Genomic DNA, 23,093 nt, shown 5'->3' with positions numbered 1-23,093 from the left:
ACTTCTGAAAAGTTGCCGACCCCTGATGTAGGCTGATCCGTAGGGTTGTGTCCGTGGTCTGGATAAACAAGATGCTCCTTTTTAACAGCAGCCTGGTACCACTGCTGTACACAGCCAGGGGCAAGGTCAGGCCACAGCCCAGGAGCACACTGAGCCTTCCCCAGAAAAATTAAGGCCCAGCTCCCCCTGGTGCCCCAATGGGGCAATAACATGCAGGTCATCCCAGTTATGATTCTTGTTCTCCTTGTGATTTGCTCATCTTAGCAGGGAAGATTCCTGCAGATAAAGGACACCGCACCCATTGCACAGCCTCATCCAGCTACATGTTGTCCCTGGGGCCAGGGACAGTCCGTTAGTTCTGTGTTCTTACAGCACCTACAGGAACAGGGTCTTAGGCCATGATTAGGGCCCCTAGGTTCTACCACATTACAGATAAACACCAATCTCTGTAGGAAGATCAATAGTAAACATGTTTTCAGAATACTTTTCCCTTTGCTGCCTGCTGCCACCCCCGGTATGCCACCACCTTCCACGTGCCTTCTCTGCAAACAGGGTGGCTGCAATAACAGGACCATTGGCATGAGACTAGCATGGCCCACCCCATCACACAGGCAGCTCTTCAGCACCAATCAGCTGTACCCCTCTGTTACAGGCACCCAGTCTGCACTGGTCTGAAGAACAGATGTCACAAGGATACTGCCTGGAGCAGCACGTGGGGAAAGGAAAAGAAACAACATCAGTCTAATCTCAGTTTTAAATTGTTTCGCTGATGGTAGCAAACTCAGCTGATTTCAGTACTATCGATCCATGTATTGGCAGCACTGGCCTTGCTTTCAATAACCTGAGGCTTGTTTGATAAACCCAGCCATAACATAGGGCCATTCTCGGTTGTTTTTCTTTTTGGACCTTGCATCCGACTTCTATAGGTCAAGGATCTGCTTAGACTCATTGCAAAGCCAGAATTCTTTCACCTCCACAAATCTGCACAGAAAATCAGACACAGAATTACTTTTTCCAATTGACATCTTATTTGGGGTGTTTAGACTCAACATGATACACAATGTAACCAGCTACGAGTGAATGCTTTATGAACATCAGAAGATCCCCCATTGCCAGAGAGATCCAGAGTTGGAGGTCTGTAGTTGCCAATCGTTAGCATGTGGCACCAATCGTTCTCCTGCACATAGTCCTGCCTATTTATGAGAAACAGCAGCTGATGAACAAGTCTGACCTTCCATGGATGACAACAGAGCGTGATGAGAGCCCTCACATCCCCACCCCATCCTGCCCTCTCTCACACACGACTTCACGCAGTTTAGAGAGAATGGCCATTAACGATCTCGAGTCATGTGGTATCTCTTCTTTAAACTGTTGACCCATCGGGGAGGGCAGGACATGGAGTCTGCCTGGGCGAGAGAAGGGATGAAAACACAGAGGGATGCAGTGACTGAACTGGCAGCTTTCCAAACTAAAACCACTGCAACCAAAGCAGCAGGATTTACACATTCAGTTTAAAATTGTATTTGGACTTCAAGGGAATAGCTTTAAGTTTTTGAAATTCATCCCCCCCCTCAGCAAGACCCAAACACATGCTGGGGAGGCCAGATGTTGCCCTTTGTTTGTGAGTACAGCCCAACCCGTCAATGTGAGGAGCGGATAGTAAAGAGTCACTATTTGGAATATGGCAGCAGCTAAAGATGGGGGGTTGTACACGTTCCTGAGAGGCTGCTCAGTCCAGAGCATGGGACATGGGGCACAGGACTGGGACTCTGGTGATCTGGGTTCCAATTAAAGGACACGCTAATTCCAAATGGCACCAGACCCGGCCATAACAGATGCAAAACCTGCAAACGCATCTCTGCTGCTACAGTGATCAACAAGCCCACAACACACCTTTTAAGATCCATGGGTCCTAAACATGCCTATCCCAACATGTGCTGTACCTCATCCAGTGCACTCAATGCCCCAATAACTCCTGTGTGGGTGAAACCCGACAATTACTGCACTTTCAAATGAGCTCACACGGGAAAATGATAAAAGGCAAAAACGCCCTGTCACCTGTGGGTGAACACTTTTCCCAAGCGATCACTCTACATCTGACCTCTCAGTCCTCATCCTCCAGGAAAATCTGCACCAGCACCTTCAAAAGATGAGCCTGGGAGCTTAAACTCATAACTGTGCTAGATACTAAAAATCATGGGCTGAACAGACACACTGGATTTATGGCTTATTACAACAAGCTGTTACCCACTTAACCCCCTCCCACTGCACAGCTTTCTCCCCCCCTCCCCTTCTGTGACCAGAGAGGTATTAATGGGCCACTTCACCTTGAAATGTGTGTTAGCTACCTATGCTAAAGGGTCTGCTCCACCTCGTGTTTAGTTGTGGCACTGAGTACATTTCCCAGACCTGAGGAAGAGCTGTGTGCAACTCGAAAGCTTGTCCCTCTCACCAACAGAGATTCTCTCCCCCACCTTGTCTCTCTGATATCCTAGCACCAACAGGGCTCGTTGTGAAGAAAGAAACATTTTCATTGCAATTCAGATGGAACGAAAATAAAAAATATTTTTCCAATGTCCGGTTTTTGTATTTTACTCCTGGCACTTTTCCTTCCCACTCACAGGGGGAAAGAAAGAAAAAGGTGTTTTGAATAATGGGTTCAAATCAATCTGGGGAAAATTCAAATTAAATCCGCAACAAATTCAGACAAGAATTTTTGATTATGTTAAAAAAAACTGCAGAAATGAGGCCCTATATTTTTCAACCAGCTCTTGTTTTAACTCTTCCTCTCTGGAGAAGCGAAGCACCTGGATGCTCCCATGTAAACCACTTGAAAATCCATTGGAAATGTAGGTTCTCATTGTGAAACGACATTCCAAGGGTGCTTTACCTAGGAGAGGTGGTGTGGGGACAGCCAAGCAGGATTTGAAAGACGGGAGCTGGGATGCAGCCCAGCAATAACATTAGAGGCTAGCAGCTTAGTTTCATTTTCAATGCTCACAGCCAAATAAAACCTCTACAGCACTTTAAAAAACCCTCATTTCCCATCTGCTTTGAGACATTTTTATTTTCCTGCTCTGCTGTGAGTATCAAAGCTCTCCGGGTTCATTGCTCTGGTCCTTTTCATCCTCCTAGGACATTTCTGCCATTATTGGGCCATAATAAACATTTCCCTTTAAAGACAGCTGTATGTAGGTTACATATGGGTCTGCTGCATGACAGCACGCCAGGTCACCGCACACAGGTAATGAAAAGCAGGGTGAGGGTTTTCTGGGAAGAGGAGGAAGCTGCAGTTTGCTTGAGCCCATTTCAGATTCCTGCAACTCACCCCTAGACCCTCTCCCCATATAGCACATGGCTGTCAGCATTTGCCTTCATTTCCCTTGCGTTTCAATCCACGAGAAAGTCCAATTTGAATGATCTGGTATTAATGGTTCTCTACAACCTTATGTTGCTTATTGCTCCTAGTTCTTTTAACTTCCAGATACACACAGTGATTCCTTCAGCTCGGTTTATGCAGTACTGGATGACAGGCAACTAAATAGTCGACACCAAAGCGGTGAGCAAAGGGTTTTTATATTGCAGTCATTTAAAGTCAGAGCTTTCTTCTCTGGAGGCATTTGTTTGGGGCTCATATTTATTGGAGTACACATGGCTGCCCCTTGGTGGCGCCAAAAACAAAGAGAACTGATGGGTTATTCAAGCGATTTCCCATTTAAGAATGAGAAATCACCTGACTTCTAACTCAAAAGGCCAGAGCACGTGCTGAGGTATGCTGGAGGTAAGTAATTGCCTGACACTCCTTTCCTGAGCTGAACCCGGACCTGCTGGGATCCCATCACAGGGGTCCGGAGTGGGTTTATTCCCTGCACCGTACGGCCCCCATCGCCACAGAGCTGGGGGGAGCAGAGCCTGCCCATGGAGATAAACGCAGGTTCCACGAGAGGAGGGGGCCAGGACATAAGGGACAAGCTAGAATAAAATCTGCACTGGGAGAATTGCCGGCTAACAGGAGCACAAGGGATGTCTATAAGGGCAGTACAGGGGTGATTCTAGTGTCACCTGGGGGCATGGAAAGGTGCCCAGCTTAGTCTCTTCCCTGAGTAGACTAGAGCCTCAGAAGTGTGAGACACCCCACACCTCACAAGAGGGAGAAGACAAGGGGCCATCTGACAGCAACAAGCCATAGCGCACTGTGCTGGAGGTCAGAGATGAAGGGTTAAGTCAGGGGTTCTCAAACTGGGGGTCGGGACCTCTCAGGAGGTCGTGAGGTTATTACACGGGGGGTTGCGAGCTGTCAGCCTCCACCCCAAACCCCGCTTTGCCTCCAGCATTTATAATGGCGTTAAATATATTAAAAAGTGTGTTTAATTTATTAGGGGGGGGTCATACTCAGAGGCCTGCTGTGTGAAAGGGGTCAACAGTACAACAGTTTGAGAGCCACTAGTTTAAGTAAAAGGAGGATTTTGATGTTTTTAAGTTACTCATCTGTTCCTGAGCCACTGTGAGCAACTGTTTGAGGCACTGCACTGCCTTTCTCCAGCTCTGTTAGCGAGCGCTAATGTGTGGTTGAATTAAGAAAAGCAGAAGATGAGTTAGAAAATATTTTATTTCCACCCCACTTACCATCACCCTAGGGACATGTCAGCACATTTATCTCCAGCCACTTCAGGGGTTCTTCTTCCCTCTGTTGTCCAGCACAATCTCTAGGAGCAACTACTTTGCAAAGTGTGCAGCAGCGTGCCAACAGTAACGACCCTTCATGCTGGGCGAGTGTCCAGGGTGATGTGACAAGCCGTTTGCTCCTATTACTTGCCCAGTGGGCAAGCAGATGCTGGTATATATTCCCCCCCTCCCCCTCTTGCAGCTACCATTTATAACTCTAACAAACTAGTAACTCCAATACCTAGGAAGTAGAGATTAGAGGGGACGTAGGATTCTGCCCGAACGTTCCAGAGATTTTACACAACAGCTGACAACAAAAACAAACTTGCAGCTTCTGACATGCAGGTCAAGGTTGAAGAGGCTTTTACCCCAGGGATGGGCTGGAGCATTGGCCGGACTGACCGAATGCTAGGAATAGCTGTCTGGCAACCCAGACTCTTTCTGGAGACCTAAGAACACTTAGCAGCATCAACTGCAGCTTTGTGCCTTAGAAGGAAAGTAAAAGTGACGTTGCAAAACCAAAACCAACAAGAGCTGTGGTGCAGTGGAATGAAACGAATATTTAGGGCTCAGTTTTGCTGCTTTCGCTGCCCCACCTGGCAGGGGCACCCGAATGCCTAACACTAGTGCGAAGAGTAGACAGTGGGAAGTGGAGCTTCTGAGCTACCCTGCAGCGCAAGGGCGAAGGTGGTGGCTGGGAACAGCCCTGCAGTGACTCAGAGACTTGGGCCATCCCTTCTCCATGGTGAACCTGGCCCCTGTGGAGAAAGGCTGGGAGTAGAGACATCACAGGAGCTATTCACCACTTCAGAGCTATTTGCCAGCCTGAAGAGTGCACAGGCCTCATGCTGCCCCTCAGCACCCCGAGGTACTTTCAGTCACACTGGTCAATGACTGTAGAAATGTGGTCCAGAGCGGGGTCAGACAGGCATTCCGACCAGATGAGCACCCCTGAATCTAAAGATTAAGCCAGCGGGTTAACTCACCACCTCTGTGCTGGAGCACACTGGCCAGCCATGAGAGTCTAGTGCCCTCGCATTCAGGTTTATTCCTTCAGCACTAGAACGGTTTAACGTATGTTGAACACACCAGTTGTGTTCTTTCCCACTGGCCCTGGGCTGTCTGCATTGTGTTCCCACATTAAGCAGCTGCCTCCCTTTCCCAAGCCCAGGATATCTCGCCCTCAACATAGGGTAGAAAAGTCAGCAGAGCTCATGACTGATGTCTTCAGTTTGATTGGAAATTGCACCTGGACTCCTACCATATCACGTCTGTAGCTGCCCGCATGCAGGCTAGCTGGGGTGGGGGCAGCCCGTCAGACCCCATTCTAACAGCAGCAACCCAATCTATAGACCATCCCCCATTCATTGCTATTACCAGCTGATACCTCCATCCCTACCACTGGTGACTTTGTGGCATAGGTGGGTTCTGCTGACAGACAGTCCAGTACAAGGACCTCTCCTCTCTTCCAGTTTTTCTTCCTGTGCCAGTCTCTAAAGTGTGTTTCCATTCCCTACGCAGGGAACGTTGATGCTCACCGAGCTGACTTGCAATCAGACTAGCTCTGCGTTTATTCTTCCTGGACAGCTGCCAGTGCTGGGTGAGAAAACCTGCCGGCCTGCTGCCAGGCTTCCCACTTCCTTTCCGCTGCCACCAACCTGCTCAGCAGTTTAACCCAACTGTTCAGCACTACAACTTAATGAAAGCAGATCGACAACCAACTGCTGGTGGCTGTGAGATACCACCCAGGAATGGCGCATCTCCCAGCCACCTCACTACCCCAGGAATGGCGCATCTCCCAACCACTGCACTATGCTAATCCAAAAATCACACTGATAATGTTGCCTTCCCTCTCCCCATTTGTTTGTTTCTGGCCATAAACTTGTAGCATGAGATTGCTGGCTCTGGGACAGTCTTTGTTTCACCCACCTGGACAGCACCTACCCCAGCAGGGCCCTGGCTGGGTTTATAAACAATGGCATAATACAAACAAATAGCGAATTAATCCAGTAAGGTGCTTTTCTAACTAGAAGTTCACTTATGGAGGGTAACTCACATGCTTCAGCTAGCAACCAAACCAACCCCCACATCATCACATTCTAAGGCACGTTAGGAGCCAGGAGTTTTGCCCACTCGTCTCAACTGGCCACTGATCTTCGAGAACATTCGCTGTAAACGTTCTGATTGATCGAACAGAAACGCATCTGAGAATGGCTTCTCTACGGAGGCACAAATCATAGCATTTATGGAAAGCTGTGTAACTGGAGCTGCTCAGGGATTGTATTCACTTCCCTGCCGTCTGAAAGAGGAACATGTTTTCAGTCATTCAAACCAAGCAGAGAGACAGACTGTGCCTAACTTCTGTTTAAGCTGGGATAGTCCAAGGCCTTTCGTGGCAAAATGGATTTTAGAGGTTCAGGGTAAGATTTTTCAGCACTGGGGATGAAACCTGGGCTCTACCTGTAGCATCCAGGAATTCTTTTCCGTTTTGCTGCAGAGAACGACAAATGCCGAGCATGCTCTCCTCTGTTGGAAGTGCCTGGCCACATGCTGCTCCCAGGAGCACAGCATTGCAGCACTCGGTCTCCCAGCTTATGGCCGTAAGGAGAGACAAGCCCTCACTTACTGTGGCCCTTTTACATGCTCAGAGTTTGGGGCTCACTTTCACTTTTTCCACACATACATTCGAGACCGTGTGAGGCCCTCCTCTTGGCCAGGCACAGTTCCCACAGCTCAGAAACAGGCCTGGACCTCGGCAGACAGAACTCAGACCAAGTCTTGGAGGACTACGGTCTCTTCACCCACAACTCCCTGTTCTCTGGGCTTTGGTCTAGCCTCCTCCTCAGTGATCATGCTGGATCCCTCATCGAGCAACAAACCTGGGATGTGTTGGGCTTTGCTGCAGGTCTTGTTATCGACTTCACCTTCTCAACATACAAAAAATGCCATGACACACTGCCCCTGCTGGCAGTCTGCAGTCACAGCGTAGACTCGGTGATTGAGGATGCAGGGGAAATAAACCAGGATAGACAGACATCGGAGAGGAAATGCTCACACGATTCGTGCCCATGTACCTCACAAAATGGTGACGTTTATCAATAGGTGCATCACACTTAACCATACGCACTTTGCTTCAAAAGCTGCACACATCTGCCTGGACATTTGCTGCTTCGCATGGCCCTTTGAAAGCAGACATGCTTCTTTCTTTGAACAGGTTTCTGGTTTCCCTATACATACAGCCCTGCTGTCTCCTTTACACAGATTATAAATCTGACAGGAATGCAGGCGGATTAACCACATTACAGGGATTCACTGGAGTCACTCATCTGCAGCTCAAGTCCAGAAGTTAATTCGGTACTTAGAGAAGCTGAGCCCTCGAATCATCTTTTGTGGGTGTGGATACCGCTAAAGAACAGCAGGAATAGACAGAGAAAACCAGTAATTAAGAAATAAAAAAGACAAGACAGGATACATGTTTCAAAGTAAAAAATTAGAGAGGTTGGAATGCTTACTCAACTAGTCAGACAGCATTTATACCCACAAATACCTAGGAAATGCCACCTCTTCACAATACATTAGCTAGAAGACATTAGCAGCATTATCACAAATAATTCCAGAGAGGAGTTGCAAAGGCTTCCTCATGACAAGGTCCAAGCATAATAAATGCGACTCTGCAAAGAACTCTTCCCAGATGAATCTCCAGGCCGACTCTAAAAGACTACAGTTACTACAGCAACAAGTCTTGAGAAACGAAATCATCTGGACAGTAAAAATGTCGTCATCTTTCGCCAAGAATTGAAAATATTTGGACAGCCTTATCAGGCAGTTTACACAATAATATTCATAATATAAAGCCAGTATTGCAAAAAAACAAGCAAGCAAACAGCAGACTGCACACAGAGAACAGCCCTGACAGGGCACATCTCCCTCCCCTGAGACCATCAGGATGGCAACTTCATAGACAAACCAGAACCAGAGGCTCTGATACTGGAAGTTAAACATGTAATCACAGATTAAGTGCATCACATCAGTACTGCTCCCTATCACGATCTCCAAATCATCATCGCCTGGACTTCCCATAAGGAAATGTTTACTTGAGCACAGTACGCTCCATAGCAAAGCAAGGGCCTCACATGTTGCCAAAATTCTCCGAGCACTAGCCTGCAGCCTTAATTATGGATGAAAACTTACAAAAGCTAGAAGACAGAGATCTAGGTATCTGTGTGCACTTAAACCACGTGGCAGCTGGCCAGGCCTGGAGCAAAGATCTTCTCGCAAACAGCTTTGACAACTATTGATAATTAAAACAAAAGTTAGTCCAACATGCCCTCTGAACAGTTTTATATTGCACTGTGGAAGTGGGGCTATGGTTAATGTGTCACTGAAGTGATTCTTAAAGGCACAGACTTTAACCACTTCGTTAATGATGCTTATGAAAAGCTTGCATGAAGTGCAGAGTATCATCAAAAAAGTGTTTGCAAACTGAATTAACAAATTTGCATCCACGCCGGCCTTGTGGATCAACATGCAAACGCTTGACCTACGACAGTATCCAGCCTCTGCTCAAAAGCCGATTTCTTTTAAGGTCCCACAACATCAGGCTGCACAACTGACTTCTCCATGATGTTGCAGAACGTGTGGCATGCACCGTGCTGGCGATGTTACAGCTCCACCAACCCCTGTGAGAAGTTAGATCGCAGGGCTGGCCAAGCAGCTACCAAACAGGGGAGGCCAGATCCAAGGTCCTGTTTCCTTTCTCCTTATTATTTGGCCTTATTACACCCTTTGGGATGAGGTACTACTAGTCCCCAAACAGCATTTACCCAGCCTCTGTGACCTATGAACTAGTTCCCTAATTCAAGAGGGTTCAGTGGTAGCTGTGACATCTCCGGAAGGGCACATGCTGGGTAGGCACACTGGAGTGGGAAACAGCCACATAAGATTTCAAATGGTTAGTGCCTTGAGTATCATTTATGGAAGGATCAAGGTGGATAAGGACACTAAAGTTGGATGAGATAGAATTCCCCTTGCAGGTCGTTTTAAACAAGAAACAAACACAGTTATAACTAACAAAGTTTTCACAAAGTAGCTAGTTTGAGATCAACCAATTACTGTCAACCCTCCTTGCTCCCAACATTACTGAGCAAAAGGAGAAGAGATGGAAAAAAATAGTTCTTACGCAGCTCCCAGCAAGCAAACCAAAGGATCAGCACAAAAATCCCACAAGTCCAAACCACGAAAGTAAGTTGAAAAATTGAATGGTCAATAAGGAGAGACGGACAAGTGTGAATCAGATTAAATATGCAAAAAAAGATGCTTATACTTAAATGTTTTTATTTCAACTAATGCTTTGCCACCATATTACATCATTTGAATAGCTCAGAATAGCAATATGATCTCAAAATATAGCAAACAGCTTGCCAAAGCAAGAGTACATTAACTCCTATGGATACAGCTCCTTCCTTCTTTGGTGACACCACTTCCTGCATATTTGTAAAAAATAGTTTTGTGTCTCAGCACTTTGCAGTTCAGATTACTTAACCCTGCTGTTTGTAACATTTGCCTCTTCCCTTCACAACTGCCTTGCAATGTGTTATTCCCAGCAGAATTTTAAATAAAAAAGTAACAGAAGTTTACATGCAGGATTTGTAAAAATTATTTTCTAGGTGCACACAAAATTGAACCAAGATGCGTACAAAAATGCATTCATTTTGATTCTCAGATTTAATGATGCCATCAGATGTCCACTACTGCCAGAGAGGCTGAGTTTTATGGTGGTAGTCTCAAATATAGTCTATTCTGAAAGACCTTTAAATAAAAGTATCAAGAAAAAAAATGCTATGCTTTATTTGTGAAGCAATCAAAATATTTGTTATGTGTATAAAAAAGCACCATGTAGAGAGAACACTGCAGGAAGACTGATCTTCAGAAATACAATTTTCTCATTTAACTTTATAAATTGTGCTACAGATCCCAGCTGCTTCTGTAACTTTATGGTAACAGAGACAAGGAATAAAAGCTCAAACCCAGAACACACAAGATTTGACCACAAGACGCAAGTTAAACTGTCTTTTAGATAGAAAGTGAGATTTGTTTCTATTAAGATTCATGCCAACCACCTTACCAACCCTCAGAAGAAAAACACGGAATATCTGAGAAATAGGTCCAGTGCAGCATTTTTTAAGATGCTGCTCTGATATGAATGCATTTCCGTGAGCACTTTAAATCAAACTTCCTTTCTGGGAAAAGAGCAAATCTGTTGGTTAAAAACTCCTCTCCCTGAGAATGTTGTTAATGTTCTAGTCTTGCAAAGCAAAACTGAGAGTCCTTGAAACTTCAACAGTTCTTAGGCCAACAGCATTTCATCCCGGACACAGCTGATCGGCGAGTCATGCACTGGGGTGGCAGGTTGGGATTTTTGCATGTGTCTCAGCATCTTACACTTTCTTCATTCCTCTACCCATCAAACAGGCAAACACGGTCATAACCATCTTTGGTTTCACCTCCACAAGGTCCTCTGGAAGAGCATATACTCTGGCTCCAATTCTTCTGGCCATGGACACCGCGTACCTATTCAGCAGTCGAGAGAAATAAGTACGTGTAAATGTTTCAAATCCTCCCTTTACCTGAACTTGCTAGCCAAAGAGCCAGCCTTTGCAGCGTGATTTCAGTGATCACTAACACACAGTTTAACAACAAGGTATTAACTCCGATTTCAAGGCGTGATTGTTTAGATCTGGCAAGTAGATTTGTTTTATACATTCATTTTTAATGTACAGCAACTGGTTTTAAAATAATCTTATTACAGAGAATTAGCAGTTTTTAATATACACGTTACTTGATATTTAGAACCTAAGTCCATTCTACAAACCGTTAATGAGAAAGTGTAATACATATACCTTGAGTTATTCGCTGCATATTTAATATTCCTTAGAGATAAGTAAATACTAACCCTTACTGGTGAACAGTTAAGTTTCTGAACTATCTCCTTCTGTTCATGCTCCTTGTGTTTGCTTTCTATCAATATTCAAGCAAGCAGAGTATTGAAAATTTGCTGTTACAGTTATTACAGAATCTTAATGGAAAGCAAGTTTCAACTTTCCAGTGCAGTTACTCCCACTGGACATCTATTTTGAAGAACACTCGTGCTGATCTCACCAGGAAACAGACTCATCATAGTGACCCATGTGTCCAAGAGTTCAAATATCAAATATTGAGATACAGGCCAACTATTTATTAAATCAATCTGAACCAAACTGGAGAGAACCTGCTCTGCTGACAGGGCTATCTGCTAATGGAAAGAGGATCACACTGCTAGGAACTGTTCAAGCAGTTCTCTAGTCCTTCCAAAAGCCGGCATCACAAGAAACCTGCCCTTCTGATATGCTAAGCGGGACAGTGTCACTGGATAGTCCCAGTGTGGCAAAAGATTGAGAACACGGCTTTTGGAGCACACCCATCTGCAGCCGGAAGGTGAAGACACTTACATAGCATTATTCTGTTTGTCATCTTCTGATAAGTCCCCCGTCTTTACCAGATCATAGTTGATACAGCCAGGCTGTATGGCATCAATTAAATCCACCACCGCCAAGCTACTGCTGATAGTCTTGTCCTAGAAGGATACACGGTGACATACGGTGAGGATTCAGCAAGTCTGGCTTCTGATTCCACAACAGCAGAATTGATTGCGGAATGGGTAACAAAACTAAGGGTTTTTTTTTAACAGTTACAAAATTGCTACTATCTACTAATAATTAGTCTCCACAGGACCCTTTCCAAGCCAGTTACAAGGCCACATTACCATTATTACTCGGCTTAGCTGCGACGAAGTGCTTAGACTGTGCTAAACAAACAATAACTGGTTTGCAGGCAGTAAATCTCCACCCGTGTCCCCCAACAGCCTGCAATGGAGTTGCCCAAGTCTGCGGCCAACATTGCAGCACAACGCTTTGCAAAGGAGATGCCAGTCCCCCTCCCATTGGAAAAAGGAGCCCTGTACCTTAAAGCTCTGAATGGAGGTTGACTTGCCAGCTTCTCTCAGTGTCCTGTTCACCCAGTTTACTATGATGTCATCATTTGCTTTCTGACCATCACCAAGGTCCTCAAGAACATTCAGGGTGTATCTGAGAATGAGTGGGAGACAGATTCCTTACAGCGCAGGGTAGATATGGTTCAGGAAGAAAGCCATGACCTCAATGCAGTATAGGATTCAGCATAGGGGTGGGTGGCTACTGAGCAAAAACAAAGCAACCTACAATAGCAGGCCCATCTTGGGAGTCCTGACTTCAGCCTCTGTTCTATGTTACCTTTGGTGCACAAGGGAAGAGAAAGATTCTGTTTAACTTCCTCTCAATGTGCTCCACCAGTTATGACACCCTGAACAATACTGAACTGATACCGTGTATTTAGTCACTTTTTAAGCTGTGTAGTCACCATCAGTTCAGATGAAGTTAGTGACTGCACTGTGATTGACATGGGTAACACACCTAAAGCTTTGCATTATTAAAAAGGCAGATAAAATTCTTTAGAGCTAATCACAGAAATGTAAGGCGAGCTGTGGTTCTCAACCTGCCGCCCAGGTAACGCATATGCGTCCCGCAATAATAGGGTGAGAATCACTGGTTTAACCCATTCTTAAAAACCTCCAATGAAGGGGATTCCACAATCTCCCTTGGAAGCCTATTGCTAGTGCTTAACTACCCTTAGAGTTAGAAACTTTTTCCTAATATCTAACCTAAATCTCCCTTGCTGCAGATTAAGCCCATTACTTCTTGTTATCCATGTCCACTGAAGGTAGGACAATTGATCATGTCTCTTTGCCCTTAACATAGTTCAAGACTTAGAAGATTCCTTCTCACTCTTATTGTCTCAAGACTAAAGATGCCTCTTTAAAAAAACAAAAACAAAAACAAAACCCAAAACAACTTTCTTCATAGGTCAGTTTACCTAAACATTTTATCATTTTGGTTGCTCTCCTTTAGATACTCTCCAATTTTTCCAAATCTTTCCTACGTGTGCCCAGAACTGGACACAGAACTCCAGCTGAGGCCTTACCGGTGTCGAGTAGAGCAGGATAATTGCCTCCTGTGTTGTATACACAACACTCCTAATGCATCCCAGAACAACATTTGCCTTTTCACAACTGCACCACATTGTCGACTCATTCAAGTTGTGATCCACCAGAACTCCCAGATCCTTTCCAGAATTACTCTAGCCAGTAATTCCCCAATTTGTAATTTTGCATTTCCCTTTATCGAATTTCATCTTGTTGAATTCAGACCAATTCTCTAATTTCTCAAGGTCCTTTTAATTCTAATCCTGTCCCTGAAAGTGCTCACAACTCCTCCCAGCTTGGTGTCCTCTGCAACTTTTATAAGGATCTTCTCCACTCCAATCTCCAAGTCGTTAATGAAAATAATAACATTCAGTATTCTAGTCAATAAGTGGCCTTATTTTATCTGTACAGTACATATTTTCAGTTTTGTATCTTACTAGAATCATTTAGAGCTGGGTTTAAAAAGCAATTCTCCAGGAATTTATTACACTTAACTAGGTTTTTCCATTTAGTAAAGAATTTGTAATTAAGTTTTTCATTTTAGTGGGAAAAAAATCCCACTTTGTTTCCTTTTTAAAAAAGAAAAGCAGGGGAGGAGGGGAAGAGGGAAGAGGCTTTTTACACCTACAATTTCAGAACAAAAAATTTAAAAGTTTCAAAAAACTTTGAAATTTGTTGCAGTCCCCACCTCCCCTTTTTTGGGGGAAGGGAGCGCAAAAATTCTAAAAGTTCTGAGCTCTAGAAGTATTTTGTCAGATCTCCGAGGGAGGGAGAGCCGTGAGCCTGGGATATACTATGTTGCACTCCAACGCTGCATTCACAATGTATTGATATTTTAAACGAGTTTTGTACCTCCTCATCAGCTGCCAGACTAAAGCTAGCGTCAGTGTTTGGTTTCCATCATTCAGATCTTGTCCACCAATGCCCACCAGAGAGAATTTGGCCGGATGCTTTCCCAAATCCACTGCATAGTTACAGTTTTCAAGCTTCACGCACAGGGGGGGAAAATGTACAAGAACAAAAAAAGTTAGCAATGTACCTATAACGAGGCTTCCAAATTTTACATTTCTAACCCAGGCTTATTGTTCTTACAGGAACCTAAATTTCTCACCTTCTTCATGTTTGCACCAAGCTTGGGGTACGGTGGCTTGTTAACCTTATTCCAGTCGACAGGAACTTTGATTTTTTCGTACAGTTGTAATATTACCAGTGCATCTTGCAGGTCACTAGGATGGATTAGCACTGGTTAGTCCCAGTGTTCGGAGAGTGAAGCACACCTCGATTTTCCTTAGGTTTACGGTTAACGTTATGATTATGTTACAACAGTGCAAAAAAAACAAGCAACCAACCACCCCAGAGTAAAATATCAAACTTCTCCCACCTTCTGACATGGAGAGATAAACTCTGGTTATCATAAGGCAAAGCTAGATCCCAGTGCACCTCCAGAGTGACTAGCAGCTAATATAGTGACTAGGCTTGCAGTTTTACTGAGGAGCACCTGTTTTAGGTAGTTTTAATTTAAAAAAAAAAGAAACAGAAAGAGACATATCCAAGGCTCTAGGTGCCCTAACATATCATTAAACACAATCAAAGATCTGAACAGGTTCAAATACCTATTTTACTTCATTTAAAATGTCAGGTTTCTTTTTTGGTCGATTAAGAACTGAAGTTGCATTCAACTAAAAGCCAACTGCTCTAGTGGAAGAAGGATGCAGAAGACCTACCCATACAGGTGGTTTACATGTGGATTCACACCGAGAGAGTTCATCCAGTTACGGAAGGTCCTTTCTTCACGTGTCTCTCCTACGTTAAAGAAGACAGACAGGGGGGAGGGACAGCTCAGTGGTTTGAGCACTGGCCTACTAAACCCAGTGTTGTGAGGGGGACACTTAGGGATCTGGGGCAAAAATCAGTACTTGGTCCTGCTAGTGAAGGCAGGGGCCTGGACTCAAATGACCTTTCAAAGTCCTTCCAGTTCTAGGAGATAGGTATATCTCCAATTATTTAATTTAATTTCAATTCAATTATAATGCCTGTACAGGTGCCTCTCACCAAACTGGAGAGAACTCTGCCTTTGGGACACCGAGCATCCCACCTGCCCTGAGAGGAAGTTCTGCACTGCGGTAGCTTATTTTTAAGGCTGAAAAACAGTTGCCTCCATAACGATTCATAAAGGACCCACTTATAGGGCAGCTACCTGGACATCTTTTTTCAATGCTGAAAGATCTAACTAGGATTTGGGAAGTTAAGGAGTTTAGTGTCAATAAAATGGACTACGATGTATGCACCCTCTGTAAGAGGTGCAATATCTCAGGTGAGAATACGCAGCAGTGAGAGTTTAACATTAATAATAAATGGCTGAGAACCAGGCAGCTCAGTACTTTCAGTGATTCCTCTGAAAGCAACATTTCAGTGTTGCAGGTAACCCGTCTACACATGGGTTCCAACCTTCCCAGCCTCTCAGCACTAGCGTGGGGGTTGAGAAGTCTTATTAAAGCACATTATATGTGATTCTACATTTAAACTTCAGTGTAGAGCCTGGTATCTGACCCCTGTGCCAATATGCAAGACGGGTTGGTCACATGCACACGCCACATCTAAAATCCATTGGTAAACAGCATCGCTGACAATGAAATACCACAGTGCTGAGTCTTTCGTTACTACCACTTTTAAAAGCCTGATGGCTCAACAGAACGCTAACAGCCTTTTGTGGTACAAAATATTTCCATTAGGTATTTGTCCTTCAAACATCATGATAGGAGAGACTTTTATTACCTTCCAGTAGTGTCCAATCGATGTCCTGATTTTCCGGCTTGGTAAGTGCCGGATACCTGTTGAACAAATTTGCAACGAAGGCTAAGTTCAGTTTGGGATTACCACTGACAACATCGGCCGGGGTAACAAATTGTCTGCAGCCCAATCTGTCTGCCTGCTGAAGCATGTATTCTGCTCTCTTCAAGTCATCCTTCTCCTGTGGGGGGTAGGAGGGAACAGAAGCATGAATAACCAGCCGACTCCGAGGATGTCACTCGACTATAAAAAGCAGGAACTTCTTCCTGACCACTGCCTTTGCTGGACTGAATACACAAGTCCGCCCGCTTTCAGGAGGTATGGGGCATTTACTAACCAGACTGAATAAAAACCAAGCAATGAACAAATATTGTAGTACTAAGCCATAGCATTATGGATGCACTGGTCACCCTCTACCTGCCTTGTTAGAAAGCTCCACTCTCAAGCTTTAGAGTAGCCAGCTAGAATAATAATTAGAACTTGTGATTCAGCACGTTCACTACTATATCACCAGGCATAAAGGCGACTGAATCCTCAGACATTTGGCTTACTCCAATTGTTGCACCGGCTGTTAATGCCCAGGTCTAAACATAGCCTCATTTAACTGTATACCAGAAATGTGTCTCTCTCTGTTTGCCCACTGATATCTTATTGTTCAAAGTCTGACAATCACCAGGTGATCAAGAGGCCATAAGCAGACTGCAAAGTCTATACCCAGCTTTCAGTTTTACAGCATAAGGACAAGGGAAAAAAACAGACAGACTTACTGAGTACTTACATTGAAACCAGACATGTTAATATCAATCTGTGGCTCTCCTTCTTTCTGCCCCTTTGGTGCAATTTGGTGGAGGAGATGGAAATAGGCTCTCGAATCCTGAAATGGATTAATTGGCATATTCAGCTCTCCTACATGATGCTGAACGCACACGAACATTACATCACAGACTCGGTTAGTGTCTGTACCTTGACTGAATTACTGAAGTCAGTTAGCTTGACAGACAAGAAAGAACAAAGAGGGAAAGGGCACCACAGCAGAAATCCCGGAGGCATGAGAGGAAAGAAGAACAAAGTTAGAAACATGAAACCAGTATTAGAACCATAAACCAGCATTTAAACGGTCAGAATAACGGGTCAGTATTGAATGTTTTACACCACCACAATCAGCTAAAAAAGGCAAGTTGGAAGACCTGGTCTTAAACAACTGCCTGCAGAGATCCAATAGGCAGCCCATGTATATTGACCTCTAGAGAAGCTTCATACTCCTGATGACAATTACCATATAAATTTCTCAGGCGTATAGGCACCTCCTCCCCACCTCAAATCAGAAAGGGATCATTCTGCAGGGCTACAACACAGCTAAAGGAAACCAATACAGAGGAGAGAGTGTTGTTGATCTCTTGAATACATGGAGCCTGAAGGTTTTTCTTGTTGTATCACATTTACACAATGCAGGGTTTGGGTTTTTCTCTTAAAGCGGATCCCGAGACAAGATATGAGCTTTGTGTATTCACAGGAAGGTTTTAGCCATTCCAGAGATGATTTGGGGGTACAAACCTTTTGTCTAGGGGGAAGTGGGGGGGGGAGGGAGGGAAGGAGGATACAGGCCTGATTTTGTTTTTTTGAGAGCGAGCTAAAAAACAAGAACCAAAACACTTTCCCTTTCTGGGACCATGAAGTGTCCCATGAGATCCTACAAGCTGGGAGCCTGCACTGAGCAGAGTGGTCTGGGCAGAGCTCTTGGTGGAGTTTTTCTAATTTTGAAAATGCGGGGGGGTGGGGGTTGAAAGTTTCTGCAACATTCTCTGCACCCCCAGCCAGCCTTCGACATAGATTTACTCCCTGCACCAAAGGAAGCTCCCTTTAGGCAGAAGGAAATCTTGAAATATTTTAAAAGTCCCATAAATCTCTTGCTTCTAACCCCCCAAACCGTAGGAATGTCCCTGGATTCCAGGCATGTTTGGAGCCCTTGCTGTATAAAGTGCACAAGAAGTCACATCTGGGAGGGCTGCTAGCTGGAAGGAAGCCATGAGATCAGCCACTAGCAGGCCTCTAGGAGACACGTCTTCTCCCACCTACCACCCATTTCACCAGGCCTCCTGTGAAGAGACAGGACTAGATCTCTCTGCAGTGCCATCTCTGGTAAAGTATCAGTATCAGTATTTGCCAACAAGAGTTAGCATTTCCATACAGTTAACAAGCTCTCCACTGCAGAACTGGTCAAAACATTTTGTGAAATATTTCCCCATCTTTTTGGATGAGTTCTAGGCCGGTGCTTCCTACGGACCCTTGAGAACAGCTTCTGAAAGAGAATAGTCTTGAGAATGTGCCTTTTAGCCACATGAAAGCGTCCTAGGGATGTACTGCTTCCCCGTTCGGGCAGTAAAAACCCTTCAGGGTTTTTGAACTGATATCGGCAGCTTTTGAAGATGAAGGCACCATAAACAACAAAGACACACCAGACTAGTTTTTATGGCTGGATAATCAGTACCAAGCCAAGAGGATTCAAGGGCAGAACCCCCGAGTATGCTAGTCGCCATTTCTCTACTGTACGAGGACAGGGTCAGCTCTTATATTGAAATAAAGCAGCCCTGGATCCTGCAAACACTAACAGGTGCTTCACTTTACCAACCTGAGAGTCCACTTGAAATCAAACTCAGGGCCGTGAAGTTAAAAGCAGGTGTGTGTTAGCAGGATCAGGGCCTAACTGATTAACTATTTATGTAAGAATTCAGGAGAGAAGTAAGTACTGTCCAATCAATCACTCTCTCTCTCACACACACACACACACACACACACACACACACACACACACACACACACACACACACACACACACTTCATCCCAGCAACCTGGCTCAGATGCATCTGGCTGCTCCTCACAGAAGCAAAGCTCCAATTACCTTGATGTCGGTACTGAAGTTATTGATTTTCTGCCACCCTGCATTTTCCAAATGGAAGTTTGCCCATCTCAGAAGCAGCTCTTCTGGGGACAGTTTCATAAGATCCTCCAAAGTCTCACCATCGCGAAGCAAGGCAGCCAGAGCTAGAAGAAAACAGACATGCAGCAAGGGAAGTACTGGGTTAAAAAGAGGCCTTCTTCTAAGTTACAGTTACAGCTGGCTAAGGAAAATTTCACCCAAGTATTTTTGGACAAAAAATTACAGACCATATCAAAGTTTTTCCCTCTAATAATTTCTGATTCTGCCAACATACCTTGGTTTTTCCAAGAAAAATAATTTTAAAAAATTGTAATATTCCATATAGCATGTTTCTAGAAGGATCCCTTCACCCCCCTAAAAATACATACATTTGTTGATCAGCTCCAGTTACAACCCTCCAGGCTGAGACAATTTAACTGGTTTATTTGGTACATGCCCTTCCATTTTAAAAATCAGTGTGTACGTGATTTCACATATGTTTTTGTGAAAAATGACAATAACTACAAATACACCACTGCTGTAAGTCCATTGCTGATGGGTGTTAGGGAGCAGAGTTGGAAATTCTATGCCCAAATGTTACTTACATTGGTAGCGATGGGGGAAGGGAAAATGTAATAAAAAGGCAATCAAAGTCACACACAAGCCTTTGTGTGGCATGGTTAGTCCACAAGGATCCAGAGCTTGTTGACTGGTGGGATCACTGGCACCGATGAGGCAATAGTTCATTAGCAGCTACGTGTGGCAGGTATCCCACAGCATCACTCCACTGTCACTGACAAGGGAAAGGAAAGCTAAGCTACCCTACCGAAAGATGCCAGGGGAATTTAGGTGGTTGAAGATGGAAAACAGACAACGTGCAGTTATTTGTGATCCAAACATCTTCTGAAGTCTCTTCCTAAGAGTCAGCATTTCGAGCTCTACCAAGAGAATGCCACTCGCCGAATCACCAACGCCACTGCCTGCAGGGAGGGGGCTCCCCCAAGTTCTGGCGTGCTCCAGTTCTGGCTCACTTAGAAGAGTAGATGATAGCAAAAGTCCATGTGCCATAACCACCAGACGGCCAGAAACTTTGCTTGATTTAACATCCAAGCCAGTTTCAAGATTATGGTTTAAAGATTACAACTTTTATTTTAGTCAGCTGGCTACATATTCAGTAAGCAAGATCTGTCTTGTAACAAACTTCTCCAACAACCGGAGAGGTGCATCAGGACATAACGAAAGAAAGAGCGCTAATGTACTTGTTCTTTGATGCCTGGTGTTTTAGAGCAGGGAGAACACTAGCATCGATACTCAGGTGATGCACAGTGGACGCTAATAGACCTGGCTGAATATTTTTCATTTAATCTTGACAAAAAAATGTTTTGTGAATATTTCCACTTAAATGAGAGTGAATAAATGAAGACTCGGCACAGCACTTCTGAAAGGTGCTGACCCCTAATCAAAATGATCAGTAAGAGAAGTCCCTTTGCAGAAAAGGGGAAGAAAATGAAGCATAGATTGGCTGGATGAGAAGAATGTGGCAAGAAGGACCCCCAGCTGAAAGGCAATGTCCCTCAGGCTGAGCAATGCTGCTGAAATGAGTAATTCCAAGCCTCATTCCCCCTCCCCAGGGGACAGTAATGTGAAACAGTTTAGGCAGGGTGACCAGGGGCTTTGTCTTATATAAACAACCTATTACTCCCCACCTCCATCCCAATTCACACTTACTATCTGGTCACCCTAGGGTTACGCTTGACTAAGGATAAACAATCATTTACACTTTGTTACTACCTTCATTTCTGCTGAGTTCGATGTCGGCAAACAAGCCAATCTTAATAATCTGCCAGAGAAGCCCCAGCACCAGATGTGGTTTCCCTTCCCTCAGGTCCTCTGCTCCAATATTGACAACATGACACCCAATGGCGGAAGCGGAATTCAATGCCAAGTTCAAGTTTTCCTGTAAACAAGACAGCTAAATGAGAGGTCTCGCTGCCTTTTGTTCAGTGCGGACAGCTTGGGGACTTCCCTGCTTTCAGTAGAAGAAACCTTGCAGTTTTAGAGTAACTACAGCTGCCTTAGACTCCAAGGGAGTTTTTAAAAGGAACTCTCATCAAAGGGGACTGAATTAGACCCAAGGGTTTAATTTCAGTCTCTGGTTTTTAGTTTCAGCCTCTGAGATTAAGATTGGAAAATCAAAGTGTTCATTAAAATGTTGTGTGCGCACACACAGGTATATAGTTAGTAAATTGATACATGCTGAATACACAATGTTGTGTATGCTAATACAAACATACATGCACACTTATCGGCCTCCCTTCTGATAACAGCAGCATAAATCTAGAGGTATGTAGACAGCTACAGTATTACAGTAAAGCCTGCGAAGGGGACCCTTAGCAGCTTTTAGCATTACATCATTCTTCTTGCCCTTACGAATATTTACAGAACATTGCACTTTGCAGTAAGATTTCCATTTAATGCACAGTACAGATTCCTTTAAATTATTAAATACAATTAAAACTGATCTCGGCTCTAGACCAGAGTCATGAATTAATTCCATGGGTCGCTGAATTCATCTCTCCTCACAAGCCCTGCATGATTTCAATCTTTGTAAGAGGTAATGAAATTCTGTTGTACCATACCTGAACTATAAATGGGGTGAGTTTTTTCTTGTTGATTGCTCTTTCATCAATTGTATCCGGAACAGAAAGATTGATCATTTTACTGACAAAAGACAAAAATATTCAAACACTATTAAGCCTAACACAAGTTGTTGCAAATAAACAGAATAATAATGAGATGTGATCAGATACTTTGTACTCAGTTGTTTACAATAAAAGGTTTAGGTTTGTAATTTATAGTTAAGCCTGATGAAACTTTACATACAGTAACAGCCATCACGGAACTAGCCCAGTTGCCTGAGTAAAAACACATGAATTATTCACAATACCGTCAGCAAACTAGCGAAGAGCCATTGTTCTGCTGTATATTCTAAAGTAAAGATTTCTTTTCTTCCAATTTAACCACATTATGTGGTTCAGCAAACTTAGAAAGGAGAGACCTTGCTAATATTAAACATGAATGGCAAAATAAAAACTCAGACAGTGCAGACATTCGGAAGAGATGGCATATGAAGTGAATTCACAAAAGGCTCAGAATGGGTTTTTCTACTAGTCAGCAGGTAGAGCAATGCTTCAGGCATCTCCCGGCACGATGAATTGAAGCAGACTTTTTGTTTTACATTATAAATTATTCCCCACTTAGTCCTACTTCTATATCACACAGGGGCAGGTGTCAAAACAAGGCAGGTAAAGACATCATCAAAGTGAAAAAAGGCAATGCCTAACCTACAACAGATCTTCAGCCTTTTGCTACAGTGCCACTGGAATACCATTTCACTGTGCTTTTAAATCTAAAAGCCGTTTCTACAGAGTAAATAGGTAGGCTGTTTGATGGCCCTGGAGAGTAGACGCCAAATTTTGCAGTGAACAGCAGAGCAAGTTTCCCTACTAATGGGTCCCACCTTAGTTCTAGAGCCTAATCCAGCTACCATTAGAGTGAATGGGAAGTAAAGCAGATATTCAGAGATCCTATTGCTAGACACATTCATCCTTAGCCTCTGTTGAGGCTTCCAACAAGGGACATGAGAGTGATTTGAGATACAGGTA

The 23,093-nt window shown here is 44.1% G+C and overlaps 1 protein-coding gene across 2 annotated transcripts in view; it reads right to left on the bottom strand.

The window, feature by feature from the left end:
- Nucleotides 1-9,979: 9,979 nt before the first annotated feature.
- The window catches only part of PLS3 (plastin 3), a 53,668-nt gene continuing 40,554 nt past the window's right edge, over nt 9,980-23,093 (bottom strand). For both annotated transcript variants that reach the window (XM_050964936.1, XM_050964937.1), the window contains 11 exons: nt 22,068-22,149; nt 21,220-21,385; nt 19,411-19,553; nt 17,289-17,384; nt 16,496-16,691; nt 15,445-15,523; nt 14,832-14,946; nt 14,573-14,706; nt 12,665-12,788; nt 12,153-12,277; nt 9,980-11,235 (listed from right to left, as the gene is read on the bottom strand). In XM_050964936.1, coding sequence (XP_050820893.1) covers nt 11,103-11,235; nt 12,153-12,277; nt 12,665-12,788; nt 14,573-14,706; nt 14,832-14,946; nt 15,445-15,523; nt 16,496-16,691; nt 17,289-17,384; nt 19,411-19,553; nt 21,220-21,385; nt 22,068-22,149 — 1,393 coding nt within the window. In that variant the 3' untranslated portion in view covers nt 9,980-11,102. The remainder of the gene's footprint in view (nt 11,236-12,152; nt 12,278-12,664; nt 12,789-14,572; nt 14,707-14,831; nt 14,947-15,444; nt 15,524-16,495; nt 16,692-17,288; nt 17,385-19,410; nt 19,554-21,219; nt 21,386-22,067; nt 22,150-23,093) is intronic.

The sequence above is a fragment of the Gopherus flavomarginatus genome, chromosome 8 (genome assembly GCF_025201925.1).
Source record: "Gopherus flavomarginatus isolate rGopFla2 chromosome 8, rGopFla2.mat.asm, whole genome shotgun sequence".
Lineage (NCBI taxonomy): Eukaryota > Metazoa > Chordata > Testudines > Testudinidae > Gopherus > Gopherus flavomarginatus.
Note: the sequence above shows the minus strand (reverse complement) of the source record. Positions and strands in the feature narration are given on the sequence as shown.